Source organism: Sminthopsis crassicaudata, chromosome 4 (genome assembly GCF_048593235.1).
Source record: "Sminthopsis crassicaudata isolate SCR6 chromosome 4, ASM4859323v1, whole genome shotgun sequence".
NCBI classification, from domain to species: Eukaryota; Metazoa; Chordata; class Mammalia; order Dasyuromorphia; family Dasyuridae; genus Sminthopsis; species Sminthopsis crassicaudata.
The window spans coordinates 140,191,291-140,214,321 of NC_133620.1; the positions used below are offsets into that span (position 1 = coordinate 140,191,291).

General features: G+C 33.8%; 1 protein-coding gene across 3 annotated transcripts in view; it reads left to right on the top strand.

Annotated features, from left to right (window-relative positions):
- RGS17 (regulator of G protein signaling 17) overlaps positions 1-23,031 on the top strand; it is a 182,068-nt gene that overhangs the window by 104,196 nt on the left and 54,841 nt on the right. For all 3 annotated transcript variants that reach the window (XM_074309483.1, XM_074309484.1, XM_074309485.1), the window contains exon 2: positions 22,835-22,978. In XM_074309483.1, the coding sequence (XP_074165584.1) occupies positions 22,860-22,978 (119 nt within the window). In that variant the 5' untranslated portion in view covers positions 22,835-22,859. The remainder of the gene's footprint in view (positions 1-22,834; positions 22,979-23,031) is intronic.

The window sequence follows — 23,031 nt, forward strand, 5'->3', positions numbered from 1 at the left end:
TTCAATAATACTAGTGTCCCCTCACCTTTCCACCCAATTTTCATCAGTCTTTCTGTTCTTAAAAAGGTAAAGAAGTAATTTATTATGAGCCAGCACTTGAAACAAGGTACTAAATTGAGGAGACAATAGTTAAATCTAGTTTAGCATTGATTTAATCTTACAACAAATAATGGTTTCCTAGTGATATAATGATTGGTGTATGCTCAGTGTAGAACATATAAGCTAGAAGCTCTTAGGGCCAAAAAGACAAGCTCACTAGAAGCTTTTGGAGGCTAAGACAGATTCATTCCATCATCCATCTTTGTGGTGGCTGGAGACTGAAGCACAAACCTTTGGATTTGGATTGATTCAGAGGGCAGAGAAGAAGGCAGGAGCTCAAGCTCTCAGAACCAAGTAGAGAGATAGGCCTCGAAGAAAGCTAACCGGGCCCTAGGAAAGGAGACAAAACTTTGAAGAAAACAATAAAGGATTTGGACTTTAACACCTGGCTGCACTTTTGGTAATTACTGAACTGAAACAAAGGCTGCTCCCAAAGACCCCAAGAAAACCCAACAAGAAAACATTACATATTGCTGGAACTCTGTCTTACCAGAAATCAGCCAGAGTCAGGATCACCAAAAATCTTTATTCTTGGTCTTTTGGGGTTACCATTAGATCTAGCTATCTGCACACCACCTTTCTCTCTCTCCACCGCCAGGAGAATGCCTCAATTTCCTACTCCTACTCTACCCATACAAGTCACTTCCCCTTTTATATCCCACCAATTGAGCCAGCACAGAATAGTTGGGGAGGGTCATCCTTCAAACACGTTAGAGAATTGTCCAATTGGCAATTAGTCTCACATGCTCCATTATCTAAGTGCATTTGTTCAGTTCTACCCCTTTACAACATATTGGCGAGAACATTACATTTATTTGTTTTTTTCTGATTCCAAAAAAGATCAAAATTACTAAAAAGCCTTTGGAATGTGATGAGAATAAAATTGCAAGACCACATCCTCATTCCATTCCTGGGTAGCCATAGAATTTTTAGAAGTGACTTAGAGGTGCATAGCCCAATAGCCAATATGTGCCTGAAAAAACATATCAGACTGTAGCACATTCAGATGTCCTAAGACTTTTAGTCCTGCCACTCTAAATTGCATCTTTGTTGCCTCCCTGAGAAGGGACTATTCCAAGTTGGAGTATGTGACCCAGGGCCAAAATGTCTCTGGTTATCTGTGGCTATTTTCAAGTGTTCAAAAGATACTTTTGTATTAATTGTCCACAGATATGATCATAGGCTATGGTCGAAACTTTAGAAATTTCCCTGTGAAGAATTTTTTTTCCCCTTTAGGGAGAGAGTTTTTCCCCTCCATTTGACCAAGTGAATATCATATAGAAAGGTGATACTGATAGAAATTTAAATGTTTACTTTAGGAGGGTTATAAACATCAGAAGAAAGTGCCTGAATGTTGTTTCACACTTTCTTTTGGCAATAGGCTGGTAAGTAAAAAGAAGAAAGCTATAACAAGCATTTTAGATGCACCAATAATGAGAAAATGTTGAAACTGAGAAGTATCGTCTCCAAGTCATATTTAACACTGTGATCCATTTCTCTATAACTCAATAACCACAGTGTTGAAAGCCCTTCTTTTCATGACGCTGACTAATATATTTGTAGACGCCTGCTGAGCCATATGATGTGTGTAGCCTGTTTCTTTTCCATGACATCTTAATGGCTTGTAAATTATACAGTGTAGATCAGTGCAGTGACACTTATTTTTAACAGTTATTGAGTTGCCTTTGAGATTTTCCCCCTACTCCCTCTCACATACTAACCCAGTAACATTTTTATATAAATGATCTTAGTATAGCACCAGCTATGTGGTTTTTGTAGCAGCTACTATCTGAAGGTCATTTTAGTGAGCATATCAAGAAGGGTGAGACATAGCTCTAGTATTGGAAGCCTTTCTAGTCTAGTTGGGAAGAAGAGATATATATAAATTAAAAGATTTTTTTTAAACAAAATCATAACTATTCAAAATGTCAGGAGTGGTATGGACATTCAAGGCCACTGAAAATCAGAGTGGTCAATAAATCAATGAGGCCTTTATTAAGCACCTATTATAGTTCTGCTGCTATACTATTAGGAATTATAAAAGAGAATATAAACACCCTCAAGAAGCTTATAGTCTAGGCAAGGGAGGAAATAGCATGCCCAGGTAAGCATATATAACACAAATTAACTTTTCAAGGAAGATTCTGGAAGTTAAGAACAATGGAAAAGGTTTCCTGTAGAAAATGTTACTTGATCTGAGCCTTGAAGGAAAATGGAGATTTTGAGAAAGTTATAAGAGCTGAAAATAGAATATATTCCAGACCTAAAGGACAGTTAATGGAATAACAACACAGAAGTTGAAGATGTAATGAGAGATAATTATATCAGTTTGACTGGATTGTTGTATGTATGAAAGGGAATAATGTAAAATAGCTAGAAAGGTATATTGGGGTCAAATTATAATAATTTTTAAAGCTAAAAATAAGTATTTGACATTTTATTCTACAGTTGGAGAGTGAGAGTCAGATTTGTCAGATGTTATGATGTGACATATTTTAAGTAAACCACTTTTGATATGCATGAATTGGTACTGAATGAAGCAAGCAGAATCAGGAAAACATTGTACACAGAAATAGCAAGATTGTGTAATGATCAACTATGATAGATTGAGCTCTCCTCAACAGTTCAATGATCCAAAGCAATTTTAATACACTTGGCATAGAAAAAAGCCATCTTCATCCAGAGAAAGAACTATGGAGACTGATCTATCATACTGTTTTCATTTTTTTATGTTTTTTTTTTCTTTTTCATGATTGTTCTCTTTTGTTCTGATTTTTCTGTCTTAAGATAATTCGTGGAAATATGTAAAAAAAAGTGAATGTACTTGCATAACCTAAAAATCAATTGCTTAAAAAAGAAAATCACTTTGATAGTTGTATAGAGGGTGATCACCAAGAAACGGCATTTTAAAGTAGTGTTTCCTGGATCTAGAATCTGAAATAAGGGTAAGACACAGTCAACTAAAGAAGGAGAGGATGATCTGATACATATAAAACAATGTAATCAAAGGTGGGTTGTCTGAAGCATATTCAAAGCAAGATGGACTGACCAATCTGAGTGTAGTAAAGGTTTCATGTACTGGGAGAGCCTTGAAGTCTTTGAATACCAGAAAGAGAAGTTTATAAATTATTCTTTAAGTACTTGTAGGAGATTTTTTAACTATCACTAAGTATGGCACAGTACAAAGAGTGGTGAATTTGAAGTCAGAGGTTCTGAATTGAAATCTCATCTCTGCCTTATTACATTTGACTTTGGAGAAGATATTTAATCTCTCTAAGCATAATTTTCTTAATTTGTAAAACAGAGATGTTGAAATAAGAGGGCTCTAAAGTTCCTTCTAACTATCTCTGTGATTCTATGAAAAATATGATAGCAACATATAGGACATATTTAAATTTTTAGAAAGCTGATTGTTAAACATTTACCATCAACACATCCCAGGTTCTAAAGTAGGGTACCCAAAAGTTTTGATGATCTATGTATGTGAGTAATTCTGCTTTTAGTCTCCTTGAATCCCAAACAATGGAACCAGGATTTATAAATATAGAGAATTGCTGGGTGAATCACCACATCTAATCTCAGTTGATGAGATGATAGTTCATTAAGTTAATTATAATTATAACTGCTTAGTAGTAGCTTAGACCTTAGGGGATCTCTTAAATTTGTATTCTTAAGGCTTCTTGCCCTGGAATATATACAACCTGGGATCTTAGGGAGCTATAATGAAGGGAGAAAAGAATACTCTTTGCTGTAGCCAGAACTGTGGCTGCAGCAACATCTGTCCCTAATGATACCAACCACCTGTTCATCCTAAAAGAAGAAAAGTGTCTGCTCTCACTCATAATCTCTTTGTTTCCCTTACCTACATTTGGATCCTTCTACTATCTAGGAGTAGAAGAAAGCCTAACACTACTAGATAGGCAATATAATCATTTTATGCACACACAAACACACATACACACACGCACCCACACACACATTACACACATGCACACACTCCTCTCATTTATATTTTGCTTTGGAAAGTATTTGTTGAACTTGTATTAAAATATGAATTTGGGCTTTCTGGGAATTCACAATACTCCAATAAATCTGTGGCCTTATTAATGGAGGAACTCTCTTTAGTGATGAAGGAATGAATGAATGAAAAAAAAAAGTATTTTAAAAGCACTATACTATGCTGAAAATATAAATAGAAAAGACAGTTGCTCTTAAAAAGGCAACTATCAGGTAATCAGTAAATATTTATTATGTGCCTACTGGGGTGGCTAGGTATCAGGCCAAGTATTAGGGTGATTCATCTTCCTAAGTTTAAATCTGGTCTCAGACACGTATGATTTGTATGACTTGGGCAAGTCCCTTAACACTTTTGCCTCAGTTTCCTCATTGGTAAAAATGATTTTGAAGAAGAAATGGCAAATCATCCCAGTGTCTTGGCCAAGAAGACCCTAAATGGGATCATACAGAATCAAACATGAATGAAAAATTACTGGACAACACATTGGGCTGGAAGCATTGCATTTCTCAAGGTTCTTGGGTTCAGAGTCTTAGACTATTTCCATATGGTTCTATGGGGAGATTGTCAGAGTGATAGTAATACACTGATTGCCTGATACAAGCTGACTCCCATCTCTCCTTTAGGGTTTCTTGCTGCTGAAATTTGCCTGCCCTATGGGGTATCTTATTATAGGGATGGTGGGCCCCTTTTTCACACTAGTTACTTCCCCAGATAAAGGCTATGAAGGCTGCATTGAAAACAAGATTGGTTGTCTAAGGTATGCTGCCATTTCAAGGATTCTTCTTATAAATAACCATCCATCCTTCTAATTTATATGATATTTGTGCATGTTTTCCACCATGCGGTTTTTATCATCTCTTATTATTGTATCAATATGAGTGGAACATATAAACTAGGGTTATTTATTCTTTGTTGTACTGCATGATGAATCATCATTTTTTTGCAGTAATGATTTTATGATGGCATTTTTTACCACACTTCTGTCTAATTGCCATAGCCTGCTGACTCATGCTCACTATGTACTTGGGTGCTTCCACTTCATTTTTCAGAAATTATATTATTATACTATTTGTGGCAATATAATATCATTAAAAGAATATTAGCATTTATGTGACAGACAGTACCTACAATATAAATAGAAAGAACAACAATCAAAAGTTGAAGCTGAGCTCTGTCATGATAGTCAAGCTTCTCCCCATGGAAGAGATGTGACTGTATGTTCCTCCCTTATTTGCAGAGATGAAGGGATATGGATTTGAAATATTAAATATATTGTCAGACATAGTTATTAGGCTGATTAGCTCTTATGAATTGATTTTATTCCCTTATTGTTTTTCTTAAAATTGATAATTTTATGAAAGAGGTAATCTAAGGCACAGATGTGCTACCTTCCTATTCCATAAAGACCAATAATTCCCTATTATCTCCAGAACCAAACACAAAATCCTGTTTGGGTTTTATTTTACTTTACCCCTTCCTACATTTCCCGTCTTCTTATACTTTGCTTTCTTTCACTCTTTATGATCTTGTGATACTAGCCTCTTTCCTGTTCCTTGCTCAACATACTCCAGCTCCCAGCTCAATACCATTTCACTGACTGTCCCCCATAAGTGGAATTCTTTCCCTCTTCTGCTATACCTTCTGGCTTCCTTGGAATCCTTCAAATCAAGTCATCTACAGGTAACCTTTCCTAGTTCCCTTAATGCTGGGATTTACCCTCTCCTATTATCTCCAGTTTACCCTGTGTATATTGTGTTTGTGCATAGTTGCTTGTATGTTGTCTCTCCTATTACTATGTTAAGTCCCTTGAGGGCAGGAACTGTTTTTGCTTTTCTTTGTACTACCAGAGCTTAACATTATGCTCTTCACATAATCAGTGCTTAATAAATGTTGTTGATTGTTTCATACAGAGATTATACTCAAAATTTTTCTAGAGAGTGTATGCTGTGGGTCATATTGAAGTCTCTTGGTCATCCTTTTTTTTCCCAATAAAAATGTTTTAGATTTTTTTTAAACCTTCTATATATTCATTTCCTTTAACTACTTTAGAATTGATTCCCTAATACCCTCAAAACTGAATCATTGCTTTCATGGACCTTCTATATATAAATGGTCTGGCTTAGTTCCTTTTCTCATTTCTGCTTCAGTTCCATTTCCCTTCCTCTGAAAACACACCCAAAACTGTGACATTAGAGTTCAAATGTGATGGGTCCCCTATGCTTGAAGATTTTTTTAATGTTATAAAAATCTTTACAAGTCATTTTTGTTTTTATTTGTTTGTTGTTCTCCTTCCTATTTCATCCTTAAATGCTCCCAGGATGACTTGCTTAATTGAGTCAATTTTTGAAATTTATTTTTCCTTTTTCTTCTTGATGTTTTATAAGGCAATAATGTCCATAATCTTCTACTATCTTTCTCAATAAAATGTTTCAAGAGAGTTTATATTCTAAGCTAGTGGTGCCCTATCTTGTCATATCTCCCTGCTTGGTAAGGAAATTAAATATTTGCAATCTAGCATAATAGTGAAGGGAATTCTAGATCTTGCAATCAGAATAATCAGAATACAACTTTAGACACATCAGCAATGGGAAAGTTTTTTGTCTCCCTAAACCTCTATTTTACCATCTGTAAAATAAGAATAATGCTACCTATCTTTTACAAGGTTACTAATGAGTCTCAATAAGTATATAGCATTTTGAAGATCTTAACAAATAATATGAAATAATATGAAAATCATCATAATTTTAGGCTATTTTGGTTTAATGACAATTTACATTGGGAAACCTTTAGGAAAAAAAAAAGTTTGTTTTTGGTTACAATACAGCCAATTTTATTTTTCATAATGTTGTTCAATGCTTACTATGTACAGTACCTTTCAATTCTTTTCTCAAAAAAAGAAAATAATGTTAATGATATATTGACATGAAGTTTTTTGTGTAATCTACAAGCCACTTATTCCTTACTCCAGAACCACATTTTGCAACATCTTTTTCATCATTTTAACTTTTATTCACCTTTTCACTGTGATACACAAATGCAATTATCTACTATCAAAATATATATTAATTTCATTTGGAGCATCTTATTAAGTTTTCAATAGCATTTTTCTACCTTGTTCTCCTCTAGAGCAAAATAATTGGTCCACAAATTGAAATTATTTTCATGACATTCTTTTTGCAAATACTTTTGAAAATTTCATTATTAGATGTCCAAATATACCAAGAAACATTTCGTATTGCATTTGGATATATGATAACATTAACTCATAGGATCATGCATTTAGAGCAGCACAGCAATTTACAAACCATTTAATCCAATTTGTTCCTTTGAAACATAAGATTATTGAAACTTAAAGGGGTTAAGTGACTTACTTAGGGTCGCAAAGCTAATAAATAGTAAAAGTACTAAGCCATTCTAATTCCAAGTAATACGGACGGACAACTACTTGATCTCCAAGGAGAATGTGTGAACCATCTTTCCATTTATCTCCAGCTTTCTTTCATCTTTCTTTTTATAATGAAATCAAGTTTGACATGGCTCAGTTCCTATGGTTATGGGTCCACTGATAACTGGGCAAAGAATTTACATTTAGAGTAACAATAGCTAAATTAATATTTATAAAGTTTCTAAAAAGCAAATATTACTCAACATCTTCCACTTTCTATTCCATCACTTTATTAATGTAATTACAAAAAACAAAAAGGCCATACAAGACTATGGTTCATTCTGTCCTTTTTTTGCATTTTATGGGCTGTCATAGACAGAGTCCATCCCTAAATAGTTTCTCTACCTAATTGGTGATGAGCTCTTCTATACTTAGATGAGCTGATCTTCAAACCAATGTTAACATGATAGAAATTTCCAGAGTATGTGCTTTGTGGGTATAGATTTTAAAAATCCTGAGTTACCTGGTGATCCATGAAAAGTAAGATTTTTGAGGTAGGAAAGTTGACAGTACTTAAAAATATAAAATAATTCTGTGTCATTGATTTCTGTCTACTCCAATGTTTCTGCAAAAGTAATACAGAAAAAATGGGGTCAGCTGCTTTTAGGCATGAGCATCTCTCTTACCACTACTGAGATGATTGTAATTAATCAGAGCCTCAGCTATTATTCTTGGTTCTCCTGAAAAATTATTTGTATCATTGAAATTATATGTTTCATATTAGCATTTTTAAAATATAATGGTTTCTCAAAGTGGAGCTATGGAACTTCTATCTAAAATCTTGTTCTTTAGCAATAGGTTGTAAAAATGCATTTAAATTTAGGATACCACAATACTTTTGGCAATTGGAATTCAATTTAATATTTTTATTTCATTTTTTTCTGTCTGAAAATCAGACTGTTTTAAGTTCTTTTTTTTTTTAAATATACTATTTTTTTATTTTATATATATATATATATATATATATATATATATATATATATATATATATTATAATATTATCCCTTGTATTCATTTTTCCAAATTACCCCCCTCCCTTTATTCCCTCCCCCCGACGACAGGCAATCCCATACATTTTACATGTGTTACAATATAGTCTAGGTACAATACATGTGTGCGAATATCATTTTCTTGTTGCACAATAAACATTAGAATCCGAAGGTACATGCAACCTGGGCAGACAGATATTAGTGCTAACAATTTTCATTCCCCTCCCAGTGTTTCTTCTCTGGGTGTAGCTACCTCTGTCCATCATTGATCAACTGGAAGTGAGTTGGATCTTCTTTATGTTGAAGATTTCCACTTCCATCAGAATACATCCTCATACAGTATTGTTGAAGTGTACAGTGATCTTCTGGTTCTGCTCATTTCACTCAGCATCAGTTGATGTAAGTCTCTCCAGGCCTCTCTATATTCCTCCTGCTGGTCATTTCTTACCGAGCAATAATATTCCATAACCTTCATATACCACAATTTACCCAACCATTCTCCAACTGATGGACATCCATTCATCTTCCAGTTTCTAGCTACAACAAAAAGAGCTGCCACAAACATTTTGGCACATATATGTCTCTTTCCGCTCTTTAGTATTTCTTTGGGATATAATCCCAGTAGTAGCGCTGCTGGGTCAAAGGGTATGCACAGTTTGATATAAGTTCATTTTTTTTTATATCCATGGCACCTAACAAACTAACTGGCACATAAGTGCTTAACAAAAGTTTGAATTAAATCAAATTTCTTGTTTGTGTAATTTTGAATTGTTTCTATGAGAATTTTCTCTCTGTCAAACAATGAAGTTTAATATACAGATTATTATTTTATAGATATTATAAATACCTTTTTTTTCTTTTAGAAAGAATATTGTTTGCCAAATATTATTCTCCAAAAATCCTGCTTGCTAAGAAATAATTTGAGTCGAATAATTGCCTCTGTAAAAATACCTGGATTTTCTTTTGCTCACATAAATATAAATTATAGTTGTGACATCTCCTTCCTACACTTTCAAACACATCAATTACTCAATTACTTCCCATTTTGGGGAGGGTTTTTTGGGAAGATGGGGAAAAACCTATGATTTCATCTTCATTGTAGGGAACTCCTCACATAAAAAAAAGATAAGGAAAATCTCTCCAGTGACCAGATCAGCAATTCTCTATAACCTATGGCCTTAGGGAAGTGCCTAGAGGCACTAAAAAGCTCAATGAAACCCAAGATCAGTCACACAGTATGTGTCAACAGCAAGATTTGAACTCCTGGTCTTCCTTATTTCAAGGCTAGCTTTTTATCCACTAGGTCTGCCTTGCTTCCTTCAATGTGCATATTAAGGTACTCTCAGTAGTCTTTAGGGGTTTAAACTAAGCTCCTTTGAGTTTGTAGACATTTTTCTTTCAATTTAACCCCTGCTTAAATTGTTTATCATACAAAAACAGAGAAATTGTTAGAATAGTTTAAAGAGAAAATTGAATGTTGCAGAAAAGCAGTTAGACATAACAGTTGAAAAATGGCTTGATAGGAAGTACCATCTCCTATGGAGTCATGGAGATGGTATATTATTTAAACATGATCCCTGGGAATTTGTAAAATCAGCTGAGAAACCAATTTAAATAAAAATATATCTTCATATGGAGTCAAGAATGTGTATTTAGCTGTGATCTATCAGAATCTATTTGGACTATATGTGCTTTGTGCTACATGTGCTCTTCTTATGCATTCAGGGAGAGAATGTAGTTTGCTTATGTTTTGTTTCATTTTGTTGTTTTTTTTCTACTTTATCTGGGATTTTCGATTCAATAAACTGTGAAAGAAGATAAAAATGTAAACTTGAGAGAAATTGAAGAATACATAGAAATGAAAAAAAATGAAGAGATCTTTTCTGTAGATGGAGGCTAGTTTTCAACTTTATTGTATAAAAAAGATTTGAGAAAAGGGACTTACTTTACTTAATATCTTAAGAGATACCAAATGAAGTAATTCTGTTTCCAGACAAGTGAAGAGAAATCAATTACTGATATTTTAGAGATTTGAAATAATTTCAATTGTGACATTGGTTATAATGAAATTATTGTTAAGTAGTTATGTATTATGTTATTTTTATTATTGTTCTCAACTGCAAATAAGTTACATTTAAAGTAACTTAATATCTATATGTAATTATTAATAATGGGAGGCACACTACTAGAGGCTCAAGATTACAGTGTTTGGTATACAGACACCATTCACAAGGATTACCACCAGAATCTAAGATAGAAATTGCCTTTCTTGTAATCCCCAATGTATCGATTTATGAGTTGTGGACAAAAGTGGGAAATTGGCCCTTGAGAGAGTACTTCACAAGGAAAGACTTTTAAAAGAACATATCGTGGTTTAAACTTTTAGAGAATTAATAGGACTAAGCACATCCTGGGTGATCTCAAACTAGATAATAAGAACTAGGGAACATGAAGTCATATTTCTTTGGATAAATTTTATTATACAAGTTAAAATCAAAAAATTTTTGAAATATTTCAGAATCTCAAGATATTACTAATATCATATTCAGTCTCAAGGAACAATCACACCTGTTCAGTGTAAGAAAGTATTATTTTAGCAAATAATTAAAATGAACTAAAAACACACTTTTGTTGGCATAGAATTGGCATGTAATATTTGCTAGCTAATTGAATTAACTAATTATAATTAATAGCACTGCAAAATGTTAAATAATTTCTTGTAAAGTCCATTTTTTCATCTCACCTCAGCAAAGTGGACAATGAAGCTGGTAAAGAAGAAAGAAGGAAGAGGAGAATGAAGAAAAAGGGGAGGGGAAGGAGGAGAATGAAGGGAGGTAGAAGGAGTATGAAGGAGAAAGAAGAGGAGGAGAAAAATAATGAGGACAATGATTATGACAAGCATTTATATAGCACTTTATAATTTGCAAAGCACTTTATAAATATTACTTAAATTTGTCCCAGAAACAACCCTAGGAAGCGGATGCTTTCTTTAAACCTTACTTTACAGATGAAGAAACTAAGGTAGATAAAAGTTAAAGGAGCTAAGCTAGTATGTGAAACTAGATTTGAAATACAGTTTTCTTAACTTCTTGTTTAGCTCTCTACCCACTGTACTTATAGGTAGCTTTTCAGCTTCTTTTTATATGTTCCCTCATTATATTTATAAAATCTTTGAAGGCAGGGATTACATTGTGCTTTGCTTTGTATCTCTAACACTTCGCACAGTGACAAATAGGTGTGTGGCAAATGCCTGACTCTGACTCTAGAACTCTAATCAATACAATGGGATAAACCAAGTTTAAAAAAGTGAATATGAAACTTACCATTCAACTCCTGAGAAAGAGGTAATGAACTTAAAATACAGAAAGAGATCCCTGATTTTCAAATATGGCTACTGTGGGAACTGAGAGCCTGACAAATACATACCACAGTTATCTCTGTTAATCCTCTTTCTCTCCTCTTTCTCATTAGGCAAGTAATTATAATAAAGTATATATGATATTTCATAAATGAAAATCTAATACAAATGAAATAGATTTATGCCCATGGCCAAAGATCAAAAGTACAAAATTGCAGAATTTGAAAAGTCACTTCATTTTTCCCATCTACAAAATTCTGACAAAGGGAACTGTCTAAAAAGAATAGTGTGAATGCACAAGAACATCATCCAAATGACTTATGTTTTTTAGGCATTCTAAAGATAGAAATAAAAGCAGTTAATGAAAGATTAATATCATGTTCTGTAAAAACAGTGACTATAAAAATGCTAAGTTCAGAATGAACTGAGGCTAATGAGAAATGCTAAAGCCAACAGCAGCAACAAAAAGTTTGGTTTTTTTAAATGAAATAATACTTTTATAGTGCACCTTATGGAATTGTTGCTCCCCCCCCCAAAAAAAAACTCTCTAAACTCTAAAGAACAATATAATGTGTTATGACTAGTTAAAATGTCATTTATCTTCTTCCCTAGCAGATGATTAAAATGGTTAGTAAAATAAGTCAAACATAACATCTTATCATCAAAGAGATAGGAAGTATAGTTTTTCCAAATTAGAGGGCAATAATAAGGTGTGTATAAGCAGGCATTCAATGTGACTGCAAATGAAGAGAGCTCTGATCCCCAAATTGAATAGAATAATGAGAAATTGGAACTTTACCTGTCTCACTGATCTTTTTTTAAGGACTATTTTACTGGACAGAATTTTGTGTTTTCTCTGTTTTTGATACCAACCAAAATCTAGTGAGTGTAAAGTGTTTCTTCAGTATTATTATTAGCAGAATTTCTAAGGATGCAGTTGACATCACCAAGAACTCATGAAAGGATAATGTCATTTTCCTTCTCCCCTGCCTGATTTATCAACAAAGAGGAACTAATTGCTGTGGAAGAAGTAATGTAAATCTTAGGTAAAGAAATAGTCACTCTGTCCTAGAGTTTGTTATAGAGAGGAAGTCAAGCATAGTCTGACAGTGACCCAAGACTTTGGGAGGCAGGTTTCTAAGGATTAGAGCAAAGGATAGTCAGAAACTTGTGGATTAAAATTCTACAAAGTATGGCAGCCCAGAAAGGATAGAAAGTTCTCAAAACAAATCCTGAAAACAAGCAGAAAAAAAAATTCTGACAAGGTAAAAGGTGGGAATTGGGAAGAGGTGTCCAAAGAGAACAGTGTGAACACATAAGAATTTATTAAATTACTAAGATTTTTTTTAACTAAGGTTTTTTTTTTTTTTAGACAGGTACTAAACACGGGAACAAGAGCAGTTAATGGAAGAATACAAAAAAAAAAAGTTCTATAAGAATAGTGAATATCAAGAATGTTAAATTCAGAATAAACTGAAGCTAATGAGAAATACTGAAGCAATCAAGAAGTGTTTTTTAAAAAAATGTCTTTTGGGGGAAAAAAAAGAGTAGAATCAAAGAAGAAACGGTGTCCACCCACTATTTGGAAGGGAAAGGGGATGAGTAAGGGACACCTATTTCAACTCTTACTTAATTTCACTTTGCTGAGAAAAGTTATCTTTGCACAAAATTTTAAAAGTTAATAGTTTTAGTAAGTAGATAATAAAGCACATGGCTATCCTTGATTCTTTCAAGTCATCAGATCTAGGCAAATTTTAAAATGAAAAGTGAGGATGAATGGAGAAAACTCTGTAGTGTGTGTGTGTGTGTGTGTGTGTGTGTGTGTGTGTGTGTGTGTGTTTTAGAAAGTATAGAAAATCGCTATGATCTGGTAGCTCTGATTACTGCCAGTTTAAAATACTGTTGGACCAAAGGACATCCAATTTTTGAATTAAAGAAAAAAATTTAGAGTGAGCATACTACAGGCTAATGAAGTTGATTTAGATTCCAGGAAACACATTGGACATATTATTAAAGTAGGCAATTAGGTGACACAGTGGATAAAAAGCTAGATCTGGAGTCAGAAAAATCTGTGTTCAAATCCAGCCTTAAGCACTTCCTAACTGTATAACCTTGGACATATCACCTAACATCTTTTTGCCTCATTTATAAAATTGGCATAATAATAGCATCTGTCTCTTAAGGGTATTTTGTGATGCCATAATATTTGTAAAGTGTTTTTTCAGTATTATTATTAGCAGAATTTCTAAGGATGCAGTTGACATCACCAAGAAATCATGAAAGGGTAATGTCATTTTCCTTTTCCTCCAAGCCTTGTAAGTTAAGGTAATATTATAGAAATATTTTATTTTGATTTCAGTAAAGCATTTGACAAAAATCTTTCATGCTAACCTTGTGGCAAGATGAAGAGATAAATACTATGTGACAGTATAGCTGATTGAGCCAAAAGTCCAGTTCTAAACAGCGTTAACATGGAGTGAAATCTCTAGTGGAATACTTCAGAGATTTGCACTTAATCCCACAACACTTAATATTTTTATCAGTAACCTGGATAAAAACATAAATGCTACCCTTATCAAATATGTAAAAGATGGATTTTTGTAATATTATTTTCTAAAATGGAATGTTCTCTGGGAACAGCTTCTGGGAACAGCCTTAGTTTCAGTTCAATTCAATAATCACTCCAAATGCAGCCAGGGATTAAAGTCCAAATCCTTTACTGTCTCTTTCAAAATCTTATCTCCTTCACTTATGGCTCAGCTAGTTTTCTGGAGGCCTTCCGAATCTTGGTTTCAATGTTCTCCACTGCACAGCCTGCCAACACTTCTCTATCTTCCTCAGTTCTACCCAACTGAATCCTGGCTTCTCAATCTCCCAGAGTCCTCAGTTAGCACAAAGGTGGAAATTGGAATGAATCTGATTCCTCCTCTGAGAGAGTGGGCTTGTGGGCTTCTGTCCTCTGACTTGTGAATCTCCTCAACTGAATGCTGGCTCTGAATTTCTCGAAGTGCATACTGGTTGAGGCTCCTAGCTTATATTTGCTCTCTTAAAGGTGTGAACTCTAATAAGTACTTAGTACATAATCATTATCTTTATCAATTCCAGTGACTTAGCACTTTGTTTCAAGTTCTGGCCCATAACAGACTTCAGAAAGAATTAAAGCATTTTGTGATGACTTGAAATCCTGGCTAAAATATTAATTCACTGAAGATGAATTTAATAGGGATCAAATCTACACTTGACCTATGAAAAAAGTCAACTTCATAAGTACAAGAAAGAAGAGATGTGGCTACCAGGACCAACTGAAAAAGATTTGAGGGTTTTAGTGGATTTTATTATCTGTTCTTTATGATTCAATATTATGAAATAAGTACCTAAAAATCTTAGATTGCATTAAGATAGAGAGACACAGTTTTCAATACTAATGTGATGTGCTGCAGAACAAATCTGGAATAGAATACTCAGTTCTGGATGGCACATGATAGGAAAGATAGAGAAAAGTAAGGAGAGTTATCAGTAGGTAATCAAACTAGTGAAGGAACTCAACATCATGTCCTTTGAGGATGGATTGAAGAACTGGAATAATTTAGCTTGGAGAAAGAAAGACTTCTCTGCTGTAACCCTTTTCTTTTTATTGTTGCCTTTATAGATTTATGATTTGTTTTCTGTTCATTACCTAGCAGTATTTGATGGGCTTTTGGCAAAGGAGTAGAATTATACTCTCTCATGATTCCCCCCTTCTGAGAATTTTCTCTCAGTCAAGCCTTCAGTTCCACTCCTGAAAAGAAGAAGCGAGAAGGGGGGAGGGATTGTGTTCCTTTACCACATTTCCTCTCTTTAGAAAACTTTGACTCATCCTATGTCCAGGATTTATTGGATTTACTTATTCTTTTCTGCTTTGGAACAATTTCAATAATATATATCAATAATTTTCTCTCTTGTTCAGCTTAAACCCAAAGCTAGCATTCCCAATGATTAGACATAGTTCATATCTCACTCTCCATATATCTACCCAACTATGTATCTCCTTATTTGCATTTAAAATCTTCAGGATGACACAACTGTGTCCTTGGATTGATGTTCTAGGTCTGACATATATTAGCTAAGTGACCAGACAAACATGTAAAGCAATAAATTAAATTCTATCTAATAATCTGAATAAATGATGAAAATTTTCATACTGAAAGTTCCCTTCGTTAATGAAATCACATGCCTGGATCCCACCACTTCCAAAAAACAAACAAATAAAAATACTTAACAATTTACAGATGAGAAAACTGAGACCCAAAGAAGTTAAATCCAATCATATAGCTAATTAATAGAAAGATTGGATTTCAATCCATGTCATTTGATACCAGAGGAGACTTCTTGGCACTATAGCAAAATCAAGGGTGCTAAAACTCAGAAGATTAGAGGCAGTTAGATGGTAGAGTAGGTAGAGTACTGGACTTGGGAGTTCAGATTTGGAAAACTTATTTTATTAATTGATTTATTAATTAGCATTTATTTATACTTATATTTGGATACTTATTAGTTCTGTGACCTTGGTCCATTACCCCTATTTGCCTCAATTCCCTTCATTGTAAGATGGGGGGTTATAATAGCACTTACCTTCCAAAATTTTTATAAAAATCAAATGAAATAATATTTATAAAATATTTCACCACATATGGTACATGATAGGTGCTATATAAATGATAGTTATTATTGTTAATTGTATTAGCTCTGCCACAAAGTATCTGAGTGACTTTGAATAAATTACTTAACTAGACCCTTATTAGTTCAACTATAAATAAAATGAGAACTTTGGACAATAAGGCTCTAAAAATTCCCTAGGTCTAAAATTCTTTTTCTAAAAGATAATTATACTTCCTTTCAACTATAAAAATCTGTAACTATAATATTGAAAAAAAGTTAGATAACGTGGTCTCAAGTATCCTGGAAATTTCTGAGATGGAATAAAGGAATACTGTTCTTTTGTTTAAAAGGTTTTCTGAACAACCAGGAAAGATTGAGATGGGGGGCAGGAGGGGGCGAACAGGAGTGCAGAGAGTGGGGGTATGGGTGGAAACACCTTACGATGGATTCCTCCCTTTCAGTACCCATTGTCCTTAGATTGAAAAGTTTCACATCCTAAACTGTCATTTTTTCTATTTGCTTTCTTAGTTGTTAAAACAAAACCCAGTGGAAATATTGAAGTAATACTTTAAGCATTTAAGTAAATGAGATTGATTTTATGCACTCTTATCTCTTATTTGAGAATGTTTCTAAATACTACTATCCTCTTTATTCATATCTAACATGTTTATACAAACATTACTTGGTATGGGATTTCTTTAGCAATTATCCTAGTTTATGTGGTGTGGTTTCTTAGCAATTATTTGGATAATTACTATTATAGAAGAGCATCTCACACAAACCTCATGGTACATTCCTTTTTTTTTTTAAGTTTCTAGGTTTTTATTTTGTCAGATTAATATTTTTCCCTTTTCATATTTGGTGTCATTTTTCTTTGCCTCTTTCAAAATTGCTTATCTCATTTGATGCATAGTGAAATAATAAGCACTTATGCTTTCTGAAAAGCAGTTTGATGAATCTCAAAATGAACATGTCATAAAGATAAAAGTACTGTCAGTACTTTCCCAAGTAAACACATTGTAATTCTACATTAATCACTGATATTTTTCATTTTGATGCAATAAAAATAGGTCCCACATGTTGATTTTTCTTAAATCTGTAATAAAATCTGTCTAAAAGATTACCTTTAATTCCTATCCTTGGACCCATCCTTTGGCTAGCTGTGAACATGAAAACTGTAGTAGAAAGGTAAATAATTACCTGATGGTTCAGGATCTGGGTAATTTAGAAGATAGCAAATTTTAGAAGTTGACTCTGTTGCCCTGGTTGTCTATCATAGTGGCCTCCAAACTTTTTTGATCATTCCTCTCAATTAGGAAAATAATTTTGAAACTTAGCCCTAATATATGTATATTTATCTATAAATTATATATTTGTACTATGTATTAATATATACTTTTAAACATACACAAAAGAAGATTTCAAAAGATGCAGTAAAAATAAAATAAACATAATTTTCTGCTATTAAAGTTATAAAAGAGCCTTTTTTACCCCTTGAGAGTCACATGATTAATATACTTATTATTTTTCAAAATCCATGTTTTGCCTAGTGAGGAGGGTTGGTTATAGTTATAAATAATAATTGTTGGGTTTTTGTTTCTATTTAATCTTTTCAGTCACATCTGACTCTTTATGACCCCATTTGGAGTTGTGTTGGCAAAGATCTTGGAGTTATTTTCTTTTCCTGTTCATTTTATAACTGAGGAAATTGAGGCAAACCAGCATTAAGTGACTTGTCCAGAGCCACTTAAGTGACTAGTAAGTTTCTGAGACCTGATTTTACCTCAGGAAGAAGACTTCATGAATCCATGCCTTCTAAGTGCCCCAAAATACTACAATCAAATAATAGGTCATAAAGTATCAGTAAACATAGTTTTTTTTTTTTTTTTTTTGGTGGTTATTGTTGTTTGTTTTTAGCAGAAGTCAAGTTTCTCTTTGTGTAGATATTCACTATGTATTATGTGAGGGAAAAAAAGCAAAACAAGCAAAAGTTAGTTGTTTTTCATTTCAATTAAACAGAAATCTTTCAATATGAATTCATTCTATTTTTTTAATCTGGTTCTGCTTATTGAATGGTATCATACCTTAATTTCTTATTCATATTTGAGTATTTTCATTGTGTTTTTGAATATGAAGAATGTTAAGAAGACCAATTTGGTTGTACTATTAAGATAAAAAAGGGAAATAATATAAAATAATCCTAGAAAGCTAAGGTGGGAATCAGGATATGAAAGTTTTTAAATGACAAAGTGAAGAGCATATATTTGATTCTAAAGGTAATAGGAAAGCATTGGGATTTATTTAGTGTATGTTGGGGAAGAAGGGGAAAGAAAAAAGGGCTAATGATGTGGGCAAACTGGGAAAATCACTGTTCCACTATGTGAAAGATGGCTTGAAAAGGAGAGATGAGTCAGAAAAATCAATTAAGAGCCTATTGTAGTGGTTAGCAAATGGTAAATGAGAGGCTGCAGTATATGGGGTATTTGAGGAAAACTAGTATGTCTAGTATGAGGCTTGCTGAGTCTTGTTCAGGGCTGCTCATACACCTTTGGTGTTTAGCTGACACTCAATTTTCACCTGTGGCTCCAAGAAGCTTTAACATGTGAAGTAGCCAAATCTCTATAAACTGTTTGGGTAGGTGGGCTAAATCAGTTTGAGGGTAACTGATAAGCATCAAACTCATGGGTAAATTAAGAGGGTGTATACTCCAAACATATGAGGAACTTCTCCTGGCAGAATAGTTACATGAAAACAATTTGTTATGATAATCATAAATGTAATTGAAGCAGGTGTTATGGAATGCTTAGAGCTTGGTCACACATTGAATTTACCAATATCATTCACTGCAAGATATCACCCCATGATGCCCTTGGTCATCTTCAAAAACAAAGACTGAATAACTATTGAGAGCCCAAATAAGAGAAGTAGCTTTATGAATAGAGAGGAGACTGATATGAGGAATATTGTGGAGGTAGAAATGACAAGTTTTGCAAACTATATATGTGAGGTGAACTTACAGGAACAATCAGGATTCCTTAGACTCCAAGGAAGTAGTTTCTTCCTCCTTGGAGACCAGTGGTCCAGACTATTCCCATTTAATTAGATGATTGGACAATAGTAAATAGTAGATAGTGTAAGGGTAGCTTCATTATTAATGTCTGAAAACTTTTGTGTTTTTCATTTTTAACTTCCCTTTTCTATTTTTCAAAACCTCTTTCTAACTTTCTTATATGTATCTTAGAACAAAGAAATGGAAGATTCTTGTCCAGTGATAGAGAAATAAAGAAAGGGAGGAATGTATTTTCCTTGTATGTTGAAAATTTAATCCAAAGGGCTTTAGAATTTAAGGTGGTACAAAGGAGGATCCTGCATCAAATCAAGGAAATTACCTTAACTAGATTAGAAAGCATAAATCATTGTTGTAATTTATCAGTAACCCCAAATTTCAGAGTGTAGAGTTTAGTCACTACAGCTAAATCTTCTGAAAAGGTAGAGGAAGCCACAAAGGGGAAAAGGTGTTAAAGTTTACAGTTTACTTTGAAGATCTCAAAGGCAACCTCTGCCTCTGCCATGTAAAAATTGCCAACTTAGAGTTCGATTATACAGCTACAAAAATGATTGAAGAGATTGGATGCTAAACATCCATTAAAAAGAATAAGCAACCCTACCTAATATAGAACCTCATTTTTCCTTTCACCACTATGAAGATAGAAATGGTTCCCAAATTAAATAAAACTCTTCTAACCTCTACTTCATCAACATTTTCCCATTCAATGGATTAACCTGGAATTGAAGGAAAGAATTCTTTTGCAAAAACTGTTGGTCCTTATGGGTAAAGTAGTTTCTTTGTGTTACTGTGTTACAAGAAGACTTTCAATGGATTTGCTAAGTGTGTGCTATATGTGTTACTAGCCTTATTGCCAAACTATCTACCCAACCCCATCATTTGGGACTGCATGTTATATGGTCCATAGGTTCTATGATCAAAACCTTGGGCAAAACCATTTATCTTCCGTGCAGAGGACAGTTCAGTTTTCCAACCAATCTTGAAACTTTTTCTGGCTGTCCAATATCAAGCTTCCTAGCTTGCTTCCTGCTTCCGTGAAGAGGAAAAGAATGAATTGTCTTCATTAAAATTTAAATTATCCAACTCAATTTTAACCCCTAAGTTATGCAAAAATGGAAGAGAATATTTTGTTTTGTAGATGATGAGAAAATATATTTAGTTTAAATGCTAGGAATCTTAGGGCCTAGGAGGTGAAAAATGCAAGTTAGACAGATTTTCCCTTGCATGTCCATCTATGAACCTTATTCATTTACATTTGCCTATGGCATAAGTACATATAAACAAATAGAGCAGGATGTGAAAGTCAATGCCATAAGGGTGTGCCACTATTTGCCATGTGTATGTCCTGAGAATTGGGAGTGGGGCCTACTTTGGAGGTAGCCTTTTAGCAATTCTTTGTCATATGTTTTTTTTTTTCTTTCCATTAACTCTGTATATTTAATTTCTGGGTCAGTGAACATATACAAGAGCTGTTCCAAAAGAAATTAAAGCTTCAAACTACACTAAAACGTTTGGAACACCCTGAATAGAAAATATATGTCACCACACTTTTATCTTAGTTCAATTAGTTAGCTGGGGAGAAAACAAGGAAGCATTTGATTTGAAATTATCTCTGGTGGTCAGTTCTAACTGTTCATGATGATTCTCAACTGTGATTCTCAAGAGGGCTTTTTGTTTTCCCTAGAAAGAGCATACTATAGAATAGGGGTAGCTCTCAGGAAAAAAAAAATAGGGAAAAAACATTCTGTGAGAATCATTAGCCAACAACATATAATGAAAAAACAAGGAAAGAAAATCCAGTGATTCCATTCTGGGCCCATCTACAAATAACAGTTTTCTCCAGAGGCTGCTTAACTAGAAACTCCAAGATTTTATTTCCTCCTGAATTTTCCAGTGATAATGTGTTCCCAACAAATCTTTAGGATATAATCCAATGCTGTGGAAAACTTCATTTCTCAGGAAAACTTCTAGAGTGTAGACAAAGCAAGGATCTGGTGTAAAGCTTAGTACATTTTTAACAAGTATTCTTCTTGGCATCAATGTTAAATTCAAATAATTTGCATACAACATAACTTATAAGTAATATGTCAGACCTATATCATTATTTTTCCTTTTTCCTTTCTACAAGGAGATCAGATCAAATTACTCTATTAATCTCTAAAAACCTTAAAAAAAACTCACTTAAAAAGTAAAAATTTAACTTAAAAAAGAGATAAAAAACCTCAAAGGCAGAGTTTGACCTTGTGAGAAAGCACTTATGAAAAATGATTTTAGAGTTACCAGCTAAAGAAACTTTTATCTGGGTTTCCAGAGACCAAAAGTACTTCTATTACCCATCTAACCTTAAAGCTAAATTTCACTCAGCAGCTTTTTCCTTCAGTCTTGAACAGTTTCCAGTTACAATTCAAATTCTCATTTCTTACTTTATGGGTTCTCACTTGCTCTATTGACAGCTCAGTGTGTGTAAGCAAAGTCTTGGCATAGGGAATTAGCCCTAAGAAGTAGGACGGTAGCGGCAGTGAAAGGGAACGCTGCGATTTTGGAATAGGTAAGAAGGATAAAGAGAAAGCTAGGTGGCACAGTGTTTAGAGCCCCTAAGCCAGGAGTCAGGAATAACTCAGTTCAAATCCCAGCTCAAACTCTTATCTTTGTGGCCTTAGGGAAGCCCTTAATCTCTGTCTTTTTCCTTAACTATTAAATGGGTATAAACAATAATAAGACAAAATGGCAAACTATTTGCAAAGCACTTAGCACAGTGCCTGGCACAACACAGATGCCATGTAAACACTAGATCTCCTTATTGCTGCTGCTGCTGTTGTTATCTAAGATAAACTTTGTCTCACACAATTTTGCTTTGAATAAATGAAAAGCCCTTGGCTATTAAACCTACCACAGATATAAGTGAAGAAATAGAGAAGACAGACTCCCAAAATTTATTTAAAATCAATCTTTGTTGAGCAAAGAAGGAAGATTCCCAAGCCTTATTTAATTTCCCTTATCATTGCAGCTACTTTATTATTTCTTGAGCCACAGATAATAAGAACTATTGGCCTCCAAATTTGTGGAATATTCCTGATGAAAATGTTCTGAGGATCATTGCTTTGAAAACTACATTTTATTTGTGGCTGAGTGGTCTAGTTTCCTCAATTCTGCGTCTAAGTACACATCTAATTTCACTCTACCATAATTTTGTCCCTCTCTTCTGTCTCTGTTCTTGCAGACACTTGGGTACCAAAGGAGCTGAAATGAGAAAAAGGCAGCAGTCCCAAAATGAAGGAACATCTGCTATGTCTCAAGCACCTGGAAACCAGAGACCCAACAACACATGTTGCTTTTGTTGGTGCTGTTGTTGCAGCTGTTCCTGGTATGTCACATTATCTCTTTGATAGCGTATTGAAGTTAGGTAAATAGCAAAGG